The 14,648-nt window shown below is 38.7% G+C and overlaps 2 protein-coding genes across 3 annotated transcripts; both read right to left on the bottom strand.

The window, feature by feature from the left end:
• Window positions 1–660: 660 nt before the first annotated feature.
• Window positions 661–8,897, bottom strand: gxylt1a (glucoside xylosyltransferase 1a). Of its 2 annotated transcripts, XM_085357610.1 has the most exons (8): window positions 8,591–8,897; window positions 8,035–8,127; window positions 7,230–7,416; window positions 6,104–6,235; window positions 5,765–6,016; window positions 5,050–5,173; window positions 4,699–4,871; window positions 661–1,368 (listed from the first exon to the last, which is right to left on the bottom strand). In XM_085357610.1, exons 1-8 carry the CDS (start codon window positions 8,806–8,808, stop codon window positions 1,204–1,206), a joined length of 1,344 nt encoding a protein of 447 aa, XP_085213736.1. In that variant the 5' UTR covers window positions 8,809–8,897; the 3' UTR covers window positions 661–1,203. The 2 variants fall into 2 exon arrangements, with proteins under 2 accessions (XP_085213736.1, XP_085213737.1); XM_085357611.1 differs by lacking the exon at window positions 8,035–8,127.
• A 924-nt stretch (window positions 8,898–9,821) lies between these two features.
• Window positions 9,822–13,367, bottom strand: LOC146628148 (YY1-associated factor 2-like). The gene is made up of 4 exons (XM_085357612.1): window positions 13,259–13,367; window positions 12,823–12,948; window positions 10,627–10,779; window positions 9,822–10,466 (listed from the first exon to the last, which is right to left on the bottom strand). The coding sequence occupies exons 1-4, from the start codon at window positions 13,282–13,284 to the stop codon at window positions 10,226–10,228; spliced, it is 546 nt and encodes a 181-aa protein (XP_085213738.1). The 5' UTR covers window positions 13,285–13,367; the 3' UTR covers window positions 9,822–10,225.
• Between the last annotated feature and the right edge of the window lie 1,281 nt (window positions 13,368–14,648).

Genomic DNA, 14,648 nt, shown 5'->3' on the forward strand with positions numbered 1-14,648 from the left:
CTTCCTCTTACCCCAAACAGTAACAGCAGATGGCCACCCTCCCCGAGCCTGGTCCTGCGACAGGCTTCTTCCTGATAAAAGAGAGTGTTTTTTCCCCTCACCATGGTCACCAAGAGCTTGCTCAGTGGGGGCCACTGGATCATTAGGTTTCTATGAGTAATGTGTTTATGAGCACTGTAGTGTTTTGGTTATATATGCCTAAATAAAATGGGGGCACCATTAGGGTGTTATTTATAAAACATTTATTTAGCATACAACTGAGATGCATTTAAAATATTTACTCCAGTTTTGCAGTAAAATGTTCAAACATCTGTTACAATCATTGCTTTCTTAAATCAGCTGTGCGGTTTTTTTTAACATACACATTCATGCCAGCTGGTTTAATTAAAAACAACAGTCCCATATATTGTACCGTAATAAGACAATGTGTCGTTACTTGTAAAGTTAATGAAAAGAAAGATATGCTATGACAATATACAATACACGACGTATTGAAAACTACCATATCAAAGTACATGAAATGACAGACCCCTGTTAAAAACTTAAGACAGACATCAAAATTTCTTCCAGATGCACATATCCAACAAAAATAAATACTGATGAAAATGTTTAAAATATTCTCAATGAGTGCTTTCCTCAGAAGAACATTCTCATCTACAGTAGCGGAAAATAGTACCTGGAAATGACAGCATCCCTTTTCTGTGAAATAAACTGGAGTAGAAATGAATATAAAAATCTAATAAAATACTCTTGATAAGTCTTTTTTTATTCATAAAAATCAGTACAGAAATGAAAAGTGATTGTAGCTTCTAAAATAAAACAAAAATACAAACTGATTGTCTGACATACAGAAAACATTTTTTTCTTTTTGGCCATGAAGTCCAAAAATCTCTGCAGGGCAAAGTGGCATCAGTGCACTGTCCACTACAGTTATACCACATTTAACACCCATTGTGTTCATTTGATGGATATGCACCAACACTGGCTTTAGAATAAAATGACAAAATAAAATAAATACAATCTCAAAACAGGTTACCCTTCTGCATTCCCAGTGTCTTGATAGACTGTTTGTAAACAAATGATGACTCGTTGTTAACCCGAGTCTGTTTTTGATCCAGCTCACTGTCAACAAAGGAAGAGCTAGTCTCACCTAAGAGATGTTAGGCACCGTTTCTTTGATGTTACACCTGCTGACCCCCATCATCACCTTCTTCTCTGTGTGGCGTCTTGTTGAACAGACATGATGCTCTGTTTTAACCTCTTTGTAAGCAAGTGACTTGCTCTGCCGCAGTAGGTGTGGGTGGTTGTCTGCAGCGACGTCTCCAGCGGTCGAAGCAGCGAGGTCTCCAAGTTGTCGCCGAATTGGTACTAGGATCAAAAGTAAACATGTTCAGCTTTCCTACTCCTCATTTCAGACATGAAACAATAAAAACTGCCTTTTAATTGCATTCTTTCCATGCCCACGTCGTTTTCGGCTGCTGTACCAACTTAAAATGCAGCTCTTCTCGTTCTCCTGCCTTTATGCCTTTAAAATAAATAAATAAAAGCAGCACAAGTGTTTGTTTTTAACACCTGTTGTTTCCTGTGACAGCTTAAAGAAAAGAAAAAGCACAATGACAACTACATTCATCTCACATGAATTAAGTGCCACATTTATCACCGTCACTTCCAGACAAAATAACATTCTGTTTTTGATTCGTATCTGTCAATTCAGAGTGTGTTCGAGTGATGAATATCTATTACCCCAACTATTCGCAAATGGGCTTAATAAGACGTGACAGCGTCGGGGAAAACTACAGCTGCTGCATTCCAGATATGCTTCATTATTGTACGCTTTTGTATCGCCAAGTAAACAGCAAAGGGGGGGAGAAAAAAATTTAAAAAGAAACTTTCAGCCTCCTCTGTGAATGAATATTGGCAGCCAAGGCTTTTGTCACGTACGGTATGCAAATAAGAATGTGTGCCTTTCACTTTTATATTGAGGTGCACCAATCTTTTACTGCTCGAGTAAATAAGGGAAATCACTATTTTACAATGTCTTATTTGACTCGAGTTTGGCAAAGTATTACATTACTCAAAGCGCACTTTCTTTATTATCTTTCATATAGTGCAGAAGGCAATAAAATACCATTAACAGCCTCCTATTGATTTTTATGTGGATGTGGTGGGTGCGTTGTCCACACAGCCATCATGATGTCTCAAACTAGCATCAGCACTAAAAATTTTACAACTCTTCTGTGGGCTTGGCTGGGTAATGGTAGTGCCCTTTATTGCAAGCTCCTCTGCTGGCTGAGAGAGAGCCTGCCTTGGGAACTAGGCTGACTAAGGGGGTCTCGGTTGGATCGAAATTAGAGTTTGTTCGAGAATTGCCTGCGCCGAGCTTTGGGATGATAGCCTCAAAAGACTGGAGTGGGAACAAAGTGGGAGGAGACTGTGGAGCTGAAGCAACTGAACGCTCTGATAAAAAAAAAAGAAAAGAAAACTTGAGCAGAACAGCTAAAGATAAAAACAAAAGGAGAATCATTTTTAAAAGATCTTCAGATCTCTCTTCCAATACAGCGACTGTGAAACACGGCCCTTTATCTTAGAAACATCTTCTCAACTTTTTGCTTACTAACGAGAATCCGCAGCACTCCTCTGCCTCCTAAAACCTTGTGGATATGGTATGTGCTGTATGTGTTTCTGTGCTGTCTGAGAGACTGATGGAAGCATGAGGACCGAGTGCCCCCATAATGAAGCCTGCTCGTTTTCTTAATGGCTGAGAACATTGCCCGCACTGATAGCGGCCTGGCTCGGCCCTGTGGCGGTAATGGATGGAGACCAGCTAATGAAGCTTCCCTTGCTCCCCCCAATAGCTGCCTGCATGTTGACCGGTAAGCTGAAATCAAAATGAGCAGATCGCAGGGGAGCTGCCAGCAAAACAGTGAAAGAGCTCTCAGCTTTCCATGACGAGCTTACAATGTCTGCTGTATTGCTTAAGTACATGTCAAAGTGACAGTCACTTGGATGGCAGAACCCAAGGTTTCCCAGCAGAACATTGCACAGAGCATCACACTGCCTCTGCTGGCTTGAAAGAAACTGTTAGTGTCATTCACTTCACCTGTCAGTGCTCACAGTGTTAAAGCCTGATTGGTGTACACTGTTTGTGTCATCAGTGCCGAACAAAAAAAAAAAGAAAAAAAAAAAAATCACACTCTGTGACATGAGTCTTCCATTACATAAAAAACCCCAAACACAGCATAGCCAGAGGAGCTGTAAATCTTCACAACCCTGAAGAAATGATCTAGATGGTTAAAATACATGTTTGTGACCTGTATTTAAAGATATACAGTCAGTCTTAACAAAGTGAAAAATATTGACAGACAATTGCTTTCAGTCCTTTCACCCAATTTGTGGACAAAGTGACAAAAAGCCTTTTTCTGGAAAGCAGCCACATTCAATAGTAGTTAAATAAATTCAGCTTTGCGTAGATTTGTCAGGCATTTGTGTTCACAGTGGTATAAAATCTAAGTGAAATGACCTCTTTGTCTAAACTGCATGTGAAAATGTTTGAATAAATGCCTTAAATGTTGAGAAGCAACAACTTTGGCTTGAATTTTTAACCTTGCAGTTAATAGGATACCAAGCAACCGTTTCACTGACTAAAACTGGATGGAGCCGACATGCCTGGTTTGGAAGACCAAAGACAGGATGATGAAAATGTTTAACAGGCTATTGATTAAGCACTCGTGGATGGAAGCATCTATAAGAGAAAAGCACTGACCTGCAGTGCTTATTGATAATGTAATAACTGGCAAATGTTTCTCCAAAATAATCTGGTCTTCCTACAAAACTGCCCTCAAAAAGCAATTTCTCACAAGAATAAACATGTCCCATGATATATTAAATATCTTCTAACTTTTTCCAGTCAGTTATTTCAAGAATGTGTTGTAAACCTTTGGAAGAATAAATGTTTTAATACCTTCAGATATGTGGCTAATTTTCATATTTGATTTTTTAAAATATTTCTTACATTTGAAAACTTCTAAATTAACATGCAAATAAAAATGATTTCATGATCTGTTTATTTTCTATGAATTAAAACTGTGTCTGTTCTTTGAATGATTGCGGTTTAAAGATTCCAAGAAATAAACAGACACTTGTAACGTGTTTCTAAATGATTAAACTTCTGATAAAAACCCCATTAGGTTTACAAGAAACCACTGATCGATCACAATCCACACAACGTTAACGCCCCAAGCCAAAGATGGAAGAGTCGGCAGCATCACTGAATGGGCAAATTTCACTGGCTGACTGCCAGGTCCCACCCCCAGGCGTGTGCGGCTGTCCCGAGCAGGGGGTTTACCCTCGCAGCCGAGAGGTTTCCTTGATGAAGACTCGGGGCAAAATATTTGCTGTTTATTTGGAGTCTGTGCTTCGGAAACCGTTCAATAAATTACATTTCTTGACATAGTTTTGAGGGATATTTGCAAACTGTGAACCACTGAAACACTGACAATAAGTGCAGCTGTTCTTTGTAGCAACATTTCTTAGCTACTTTAGTGTACAGCTTGGATTCTCAATCTGCGTCTTTGGCTGACTTTCTTGCATGCTGTGTCTCATATACTTCACTGAACAGAGTTTTCCGTAAGAAGGAAGGACACTTGAATATTTGTTCCCCTTGTAAGGTAAGGTAGACTTCTGTGAAGATGCCCGTACCTTCTGAATTGTTTCATAGACAGCTCGAAATGCTGGCTGTTTGTCGTCATGATAAACTCCTCTGTTACCATGGAGAATAAAGACACCTTCTTGTTCAGCCTGTTGACAGTTGCTGCCATAGATACAGTGGTCTGGACGGTAGTTCCACTGGCAGGGAAACATATACAGGCTTTCTGTAACACAGTAAGATGAGTGGGTTGACAATGATTCAAAAGAAAACCATTGAAATCCCTGAAATTTGTACTTGACAGTAAACATCCAAAAGAAGAAGCTTCTTTAATTAATCTTTGTCTGCTGGTCTGACTTAACTATCATGACACACAATAACGCCATGTATGTGGTTGCACTAACCTGGGTTATGGTGGAATATGATATTAAGAAGGTCCTGGTCACCCCAGGTGATGTTGAGCTTATACTTCTGGAGAAGGGGCATCAACATTTCCTCCCACTTTAGTGTAACTGTTGTCATGTCATTCTGGAACGACAAAACGCAGAAGGGATGTGTGTCATTTTGATTCTAGAAACCATAAACATGCCATTTTAGCCAATCAATCATTTGGGGAACACTTCCCATCCACGCAAAGGAAAGTGACTGTCTGTCAGCGAGCTCTCTAGGAAGCTTTAGCATTGAATTACAAGAGTGACCTCAGCTGGTCAATTTTAGTGGTGCAGAACAGCTACTTCTAAGGATTTAAGAACATTAGACAGCTCTAGAGGTTTCAGTCAAAATGCAAAACTAACACGGAATTGAGAAAAACATGCCTAATGCAGTCCTTGTTTTAAAAACAGTACTTATTTAGATATTGTATATTAAAGGCCATTTTATTAATCCTTTATTTATCCAGGTAAAAAATCTCATTCAGATTAAAAATCTCATTTCCAAGAGAGAGCTGGCATCATGGCAACAAAAGTCACATACCACATAGGTATATAACATTTAAAACAAATACAAATAAATGTATATCATGACCAAACCCTTTTTAATAGCTGATACACTTTCACATATATCATGACACAATGCGGTATAACCATTAGGCTGGTTAATAAGCAACAGATTTATCTTTACCTTGAAAAATTTTTCCCTGAGGCGTGTCATGTTCATGAGCATGACCCCTGAGTTGATGCCTGTCTTGCCGTAGTAAGGGTGGCGGGCAAAACGATTGTACCAGCCGATACGTGGTTCCTCATGTTCTGGAGCCATGGCAGCTAATTGCCTTGAATTGAACTGAGAAAGCAGAGCCCACATGTCTTCTACTGGCTGCAGAAAAATAATGTCTGTATCTACATAAAGCAAGGAGTCTACCTCCTTCAGAATCAGCTGCAAAAGACATATAGAAAAAAAAGATTAGTATATTCTGAAAAAGCATTACTGTATTAAGCTATCTGAATGTAAAAAGATACCTACTGGCAGAAAAAGCCTCTGAGAGGCACAGGGTTTGAAGAGTTTCTTCCATTCTCTTGCATTCTCCTTGGGAAAAGTGATAGGGTAGATGCTGGAATTAAACCTTGCCCGAACTCTCCGAGGCCACGATTCCAGCTGAAAAAATAAAAAAAACCAAACAAAAAACAGAAAAGCACTAATGTTTAATTGCATCTCTTTTTGAGCTCTTTCATTCATTATGCATCTTTGTCTTTAGAACAAAAAGCACCAAAAACTGGGTAAAGACTTTACTTTCTTCCTTACTTAGTCATAACTGGACACTTAATGCTGTTTCTCCTCTGAAAACAATGAATTGTAGAAGACTAGCTCCTTGATACAGTTTGCAAATGTGTGTTTTTAAGCAGCGGCCCCCAACCCCCGGGCCACGGACTGGTACGAGTCTGTGAGTTGTTTGGTACTGGGCTGCGAGAGTTGAGGCTCGGGTGTGAAATTTATGGTTTTCCGCGTTTTTATCATTATGTTTTTTTTATCATTAGCTCTGTTTCCCTGGGTCTTTTCCCATGTGTTATGAATAAATTTTTTTTGGTACTGGTTTTATTTTGTTGTATTTATCCACGACACCTTAAAGGCCACTCAGTGAAAAAATAGTTGGACATAAACGAGTCTGTGGCGCAAAAACGGTTGGGGACTGCTGTTTTAAAGCAGATATCTTGAAAACAGGAACAGAAAGTGACAAAAGTTACCTGCCATGGAAACCTGGTATTTCCACCGGAAAACAAGACCAACCTCAGGTTTCTTTATAGCATTGTAGCTAAGCTGCCAAAAAGCCATAGATCTGTTGAGCCTTGTATTGTTATAGCTCGCTAAGGTGACTCTGAATTAATCCTCAGGTATGTTTCTACAGGCCAAGGCTGCTAGGATACCTTTCAAGATACATTTAGTAACGCTAATCCTTTTTGTTTGTTTGTTTTTTACTTGCTGGTTTCCAAGTGTTTTCTCAAACACAAAGATTTCTCTGTACTGTAAAGGGGCCTGAGATGACCATTGTTGTGAAGTTGCACAGCATGAATAAAAAAAACTCCAAAGGAACAGTTGGGCTATGAGTTGAGATGGGTTGAGAAACATAGCAAATGAAACCACATATGCTTACAGTGTTTCTGAAACTCTTGTGAAGTTCATCCTCAGCAAAGATGTAAAAGTGCAGAGGCTTTTTGCTGAAGAGAACAGCAGACTTCAACATGGTGATTGTTTCCTCTAGCCTGGGGCCACAGGCCACAACAGCCAGGTGACTCCTCTCATCCCTGCTTTCTGCCTTCACTGCAGAGTTTGACCGCTCACTAAGAGTCAAGAGAGAGGTGGAAGAAGAAAAAAATTTAGGTGTTTATTTTTACATTAGAATGGATACACTGGCAAGTGCAAAAGAAAAAGTGAGTCTCGGCTGACTGGTACTCAGCCCTGTAGGATTGGAACTGTCATTAGATTTAACAGAGGGACTCAGAAGAGAACAGTCATTCATACTTTTTGCTGCCTTCAAGTGCTTCTTGTGAATTACTGCTTTCACGTTTGGACATAATGAATGTAGCCTGTCATATTCAATCATTTCCATGTATGCACAGAAATGTTTACTGTATGGAAAGCCCATTAACACAAATACAATAAGCAAAATGTTATATTTTATTCAGACCTCAAATTTGAACTGGTTGTTTCCAGCCTTGATTAAATTATACCACAAAAAACCTTTTATTATACATAAAATGAAAGATTTAATGCTTTAATGCTGTGCTAGTAGCAGGAATGCAAAAACTCAAAAACAGTCACACAGAACACTGTGGATGCAGCAGTTATCAAGCATGTACTCTGAACTGTGGATCTACGAAGTAGGTGAAAAGTGTAAAGCTGGAGGCAGTTGATTATTGCAACATGTATCATTCATAGTTTCACAAAATCAGGCATACCTAAAAGATGATTCCAATAAGCAGTTCACTCCACAAACATCAGCAGGCAGTCTCCAATATGGATTCCAGTAAGAAACTGACTGTGACTTACACCTGACAGAATAGAAACATCATCTTTTGGATCCTCAGAATCAAATCTCTCTCTCGGATATCAGTAGTGTTTTGCGATTTTCATTAAGATTTGTTTAACATGTGGCGGTTCTTTAAATCCAGCCTAAAGCTAACCTTAAGCTTATCGGTTATCTAGCAAGCTAACAGGTGGTAGCTAATGGTTGTTTTCAGATTATGTGGTGAAAAACAGCACAACTAAAACACTGAACATTTTTAACTTATCCAAAACACGCCAAATTACTATTTGTTTGGTAGCTGGCTAACGTAAACTAGGTTTTACAATACATGTATCGGCTCGTACACGCTAGCTGAAGCAAGTAAACTAACGTTAAACTGCAGCGATATGCTAAAGGTGCAAATGAAGCTGTAACAAACAGGTAAAGCTAACTTCTACTAATTTTTGTAGTTTAAGTGTAAAATTGGTTGACACAGCTAGCTAAGCTACCTGTCAAGCCCTTCTTCGCGGTCTCGGAGGCCTTCCAGGCCTGGCCTTTTCCTGAGAAGGTGCCCGGTGTCATGACTTTTCCTGCCGGGTATTCCGTGTTCTTTTACTGTCCACCCGTCTCTGTCCTCTAAGGTGGAGGCTAGCTGATTGAACACATACAAAAAGGAAAAGAAGACGAAGATCATGCACAGGAGAAATGTGTGAAGATAGCATCGCATCTTGCGCTTCAGATTTTATAGGTTAAAGAAACATTTTCATGTTAAGCTTAGCTAGCTATCACACGACATATCACCAGCTAGCTACTTTATCGCATTATTAAGTCAGAAAGTAAGCAGACAGGCACAGTTGGTGTTTACAGTTTCAGCCCCACCCACTTCTGTTACACGTGTTTTGTCTTATCAGCCATGTACCCACACTGCGCCACAGTTTACAGTAGTAAGTGGCACATGCAGGGCAGAGGTGGAGTCATTCACAATTACAGCACACATTGTAGAAAAAAAACCAAAAACCCATAACGATTCTACAATCAGTATCATTCCTTCTTGAACGAAATTCAGGGAACGCTCAAAGCGCCAACTGAATACACGAATAATGAAGTTTTAAACTTAAAAGCTTAGACAAAATAGTCTCCTTTATGAAGTGGTGGTACATATTTAAATCTCCTGTAGTTACTGGTGTATAAGCAGTATTTTTAATGCATTAATGCGCCATATTTTATATCCGTGTCAAATGTGCAATACTTCTCTGAAAAGCAGGGAGGCGTGTGTGTGCGTGCGGGTGTGAATAAACAGGTGGAAAGATGAAAGCATCTCAAAATTGCATTTGTGTTCATTAACTGCAGAAATTTATTTAAGTTCTTTTTGATCATTAAAAACAAAAATAGCCAAATATCTACAACTTACTTTATTCAACATCATTTTACAATATAAACCAGTCTATAGATTAGATCATGCTCAACTCTACCAAGTGAAGGAGAAGCATACCGAGAATAGCTCATCAATATTTGTACTAAAAAGTTACACAGTAAACATTTATTGCATTCAACGGGATTAAAAACAATGACAGCCGGATAAGGCCAGAAAAACCAACAGTGTTATGATTTATGATAATGGTAAAATTATAATGCTTTTTTTTTTTTTAAAAAAAAAAAAACAACAACAACAAAAAAACCCAGAAACATTCTCATCAACAAAGGTTGACATTAAGTGCAAAACACAACAATTTTCAGAGGATGAGCTACAATTGTGAGATGAAGACACATTTCTTCCACAATACATCATTTAATCTGTGCTGTAACGACAAACTGAAAGCGATGCTTGTGTGACACTGAGGTGTTAAACGCAAGTTGCCACAGCACGTGGCGCAGTTCCTCTGACGTCCAGGATTTAATGCTACAGTTCCTTTTCTCAGTTCATCATGATAGATTTTGCTGCAACAGGTCTTTGAACCAAGCAGACACCTTACATATTGACTCCTGAATTGTTTTACTATTGGAAGGCACTGGGGAAAAAAAGTGAATGCTATCATAGTGGCATATATAGTATTATTAAAATAATGTGCATTTTGAAGTTTAATCTCTGACTGAGGTTGTTGAGAGTGCAGGAGAATGGGTTGTGCTGACCAGGGCTGTGGATGTTAGTGAGTCTCTCCGTTAACTGACGAGCTTTCCCCACGGGGCGAAGAGCATCTGGAGACACCTCGTTCAGTATTATCAGAACTTGAGCCGCTCAGATTGTGTTGGTCTCCTGAGGCAGTGGTTACTGGAGTGGATGTGGGTTTGGCTTTCTCCTTAAAGTCTGTGATTATTACAGTCAAGTCTCCAACTGTGACCTCCAGATGCTGGGCGCTGCTCCTGTCTATGTTTTTTAACCTTGGCCTGTTGAAGCAACCCAAAACAAATGGGGTCTAAGTACAGCTTAAAGGGTAAAAAAACATTTCAGTAGCAAAAGAAAAGGAAAAGCAAAAAAGAAAATAAATCAAGGATTACTAAATAGAGTGACCCATTCATTGATTTCTTTGGAAAACAAATTCTTTACCTCATCTTTTTATAGCCCTTCTTTTTCAGTGTAGGTTCTTTATCACTTTTGTCTTTCTCTGATTTTTCTTTCTTCTCCTTTTTGGGATGTGTTGGTGGGGGAAACTGCTGATTTACTTGCTGTGCAACCAGCTGAGAAACAGGCCGGGGTTTTCTAAAAAAACAAAACAAAACAACAAAAAAAAAACAAAACTTGGAGTTATATCAATTATTAATCTCTGCCTCTCTTCCACAGTGTCACTAATGCCCTGTCTTCCTCCCCTGACCCCCCAACCTGTCGACGGAGATGTCTGCCCCTCTCTGAGCCTTGTTCTGTCTGAGATTTCTTCCTATTAAAACTGAGTTTTTCCTTTCCTACTGTTGCCAAGTGCTTGCTCCTGGAGGATTACCTAATTGTTGGGATTTTCTCTGTATTATTGTAGGGTCTTTACCTTGTAATATTCTTATGCTTTGAGGTGACTGTTGTTGTGATTTGGTACAACATAAATAAAATTAAACTGAATATTTAGATCACTCAACCAGTAAGTCAGGTGAGTGAGAGGTTTAGACTGCTTGACTGTGTGTATTAGGTAATTAAAACAAATTTGTGTTAAACTCTTGTCATCAGTGTGTTAAAATGGGCTCCACAAGTTGATGTTATCCAAGCAAGTAGAATCATTCAAAGGTTTAATCTTAAACTGCTGAAGCTTAACTGGAGCATTGGAACAAAAAGATAGAATATTACATAAACGACAGTGATTGAATTCACAGATTCATATACATTTCTGATAAACTCTGCAATGTATTTTACAGAGCAACAACTGTAGACCCTCCTTCTCCACCAAGAACCTTTCAGTCTACATCAGCTGGGAAAACGTGTAAAGAGTTTTGCTCTCATGGTACAGCCACGTTTTAGTTTTACTATAATGACACAGACAGCCGCACGCTTGCACCCTATCAGGTGGACTTCTAAGAAGTATAATAGGAATGACGACTTGTCTGTTCACGCCCACAACAGAATTTAATCTCTGAAAATTTAGCGACTTTTTGCTGTTCTCTCACTACTTCTTCAAATTGCCATGGCTTCATTTGGCAGTGAAAAAGGCACTTGTTACAATTCTAATACACTGTGGAATTTGTTTTGTGACAATTCTCAATCTAATTTTGCCATGATGTCGTTAGACTTCTATGTAACCTTCAGTAATGGATTGACCTGACTCTTGGTCCAAGCAAATACATTTACAGTCTCACCTTTGCAATTAATTTTCTTCCTCTGTAGTCTTTCCTACAAGGAACAAACCCTATGCTTTATGTTTACACCTGCAGACACATGGCCAGTGTAGAAACTGGAAAGTACTATGAAGCAAGTTCAACATACCCATGGTATCCATCCGTTACCTAATTTCAGTTATCCTAACAATGGTGATCAAGATAAGTGGTCACAGGAAACTGATTATCAACTTGCTAAATTTAGTCCAAGGTTTCCTGATTTAGGTATAAGCGTGCTTACATGAAAGGGGTGGCATTGTGATCTGGCAGTCACACTTCAACTGAGCGGTTGATGTACAAAAGGAAGAGTAGACTATAATTTTAGAAAAAAATCAGCGATGTGAGATAAAAAAATAACTGTAGACTACCAGACACAATAGGTAAGATTTCAAATGCTTTGGTCAAAAAGACTGGAACAAAAAGGACTAATAAAATTTAGCCTATTTAAAGCTACCCAACCCCCCCCAATAAATTGAAATCCTGCTTCCTCATACGGGCCTATGACATTGACATATTATACTATATGTCATATAGTATATGACATAGTCTGACAATGTGTTAAATATTGATCTGATTGGAGAGTGGTTGGCTTTATTCTGATTTAAGTATTTTGGAAGGTTATGTAAGGCTGTAGAGCTGTACCATAATGAGAGATAATTAAAATTTGGTGTGTCCTCTGTACTATGAATGAGGTGGACACAATATTACAACTACAAATTAAAGTATAATTCAATTGAATGTAATAAAACAAAACAAAGGGAAATACTAAGGTCGTAAGCCCAGCCACCAATAAAAACGCCTAAATAAAGTTGTCACGGGTCAACATCACAAATGTAAAAAAGAAAAAAATTGGGGAAAAAAGGAAAGAATGAAAAGCGACTACGTGAATGAGGTTTCGCACAGCTGTGGGTAATTAAAGCAGTTATGGGGTAGGTCCAGTTTTTCTTACCGAGTTGACGTGCCTTTTCTGACATCACACATCATGCACTTGAACGCCTCAGCGCTGTTCCTGAATGTGCACACGCTGCAGTCCCAGTAACCATCGTCGGAGGAGGGCTTCGATTGCCGCTTTGGCCTTCAGACAGAAACAAAACAAAAACAGAGGGACAGTGGCAGTTTTACAGCGGGAATGGTGATTTCACCAACTACGTGTGCGACTAAGGTTACCGCTGGTGGAAATTAACCCTTCGAGGAAGTAGTTTCTGCTCAGAAGGCAGTCAGTGAAGCAAAGCGAGTCTTCACTTGACACAGGCAGTTGCCCCGTATTAAACCAGCAGCCAGCCGCCATGAACACTTCAGTAAAACGGCTTCATCCATTCACGGTGCTTTGCCTTCACGAATTGTCCGTTTAAGTCTAAATTCAAACACACTAGTGAAAGTTTTACCTCGTGGGACTCTTCTTGTCTCCCATTTTTTGAGAATCGCGGTCTTACAGGACTTGAAAAGGATCGATGTTACAGGTGAAAAGACGCATTTAGCTGCTGCTCAGCTGTCGGAGAAACTCCTGTCGAAGGGCGGTCACGTGCTGCGGGTTTACCCAATCACTTTAAATGTAATCACAAGCGCTATAAATGTGATTAAAAGTCTTATTACTGCAGTAAACCGCATGGAAATGCATAAATGCTATGGTATATTCAATATAGTACGAGACAGGATTTTAAGTAAGAATAGAATCTTTTAGAGTAGGACTAAAAAAATATTTAGGCGTAATTCACTTTAATGTTAATATTTTATGAGATAAAACTCAACCAAAAAGCCTATCGATCTGTTTTGCTATACCCCCCCCCCCCCCCAAACTACAAAATACACACGGCGGGGAAATGTGTACTTTACCACAGCTCAGGTACAGATAGCAGAAGAATAAAAAGAGTAAACCAAGAATGTAAAGTCAAGAAATACAAAATAAATAAGATAATACAATATACAATGCAATACAATATATACAACGGTAGCTGAGGTTCTATGTACACGCATACACAGTATGTATTATGGATACAGGGTTGTGGAAATATGCAAGTAATACATTTCAACTATTCTACTACTATGTAAGTAATAGATATCTATAAGTATAGACATGTACTTGAACACATACGTACAAATACACATACATCACATTATTTATTATTGGTTGATTTTTTTCTAGAAGTAAATGATCTCTTAAAATCACTCACACACACACACAAACCCTAGTAAAATATGATCTCCATCGTCTATGATGATTTATGTTGGCAAAATAAGTGTGCATTTTCGTAAATGGCTGTTTTACTTATCTATTTAGTGTATTTGTGAATGTTTATGTTACTGTACTCTGTGATTTTGTTTCATTTTTCACACGTCCAGTCTGCAAAGTCAATGCACACAACTAATAAAAAAAACATTTAAAAAAAAAGGCAAAATGAAAGCAGCTGCATCGAAGTCAAGTAATACATCTCGTATTTTGTTTCCTGCAGCAACACAATAATAAACATTATTTCAGATGTACATCTCAGTAGTTTCTTCAAAACTCAACACTTAAAAAAGTGATTATAATAACAACTGAGGGGAGACCTCCATTGTCCCCTCTTTCAGAGTTAAAAAAACAACAACCCAAAAGTTGTTTTCTTGAGAACATTAGAACTTATCCACATTTACACTTACAACCCTTTTCAAAAAACAATGAAACGAAAATGAAATGAAAATGAAGAGTTAATTGAAAGTAGGGTCCTGAAGGTTATATTTGCAACAACAAATATAAGAGTTTGGTAAGGATGAGATTTTGGAGGTTACTGTAAGAAG

This window comes from Diplotaxodon limnothrissa, linkage group LG7 (genome assembly GCF_057381915.1).
Source record: "Diplotaxodon limnothrissa isolate DT_005_m linkage group LG7, D_limnothrissa_male_GT1.1, whole genome shotgun sequence".
Taxonomy (NCBI): domain Eukaryota; kingdom Metazoa; phylum Chordata; class Actinopteri; order Cichliformes; family Cichlidae; genus Diplotaxodon; species Diplotaxodon limnothrissa.

Bases quoted from the DNA above. Each gene is read 5' to 3' on its own strand.
- gxylt1a (XM_085357610.1), bottom strand. From the start codon at position 8,808: ATGCGATGCTATCTTCACACATTTCTCCTGTGCATGATCTTCGTCTTC. The intron at 4,872-5,049 runs GTTAGTGCAACC...ACTGTGTTACAG, and splicing joins CATATTCCACCATAACCCAG to AAAGCCTGTATATGTTTCCC. The intron at 1,369-4,698 runs GTACGGGCATCT...TTTTGATCCTAG, and splicing joins TCTATGAAACAATTCAGAAG to TACCAATTCGGCGACAACTT.
- LOC146628148 (XM_085357612.1), bottom strand. From the start codon at position 13,284: ATGGGAGACAAGAAGAGTCCCACGAG. The intron at 10,780-12,822 runs GTAAGAAAAACT...TTGTTTTTTTAG, and splicing joins AGAAAAGGCACGTCAACTCG to AAAACCCCGGCCTGTTTCTC. The intron at 10,467-10,626 runs GTAAAGAATTTG...TTGCTTCAACAG, and splicing joins AAGGGCTATAAAAAGATGAG to GCCAAGGTTAAAAAACATAG.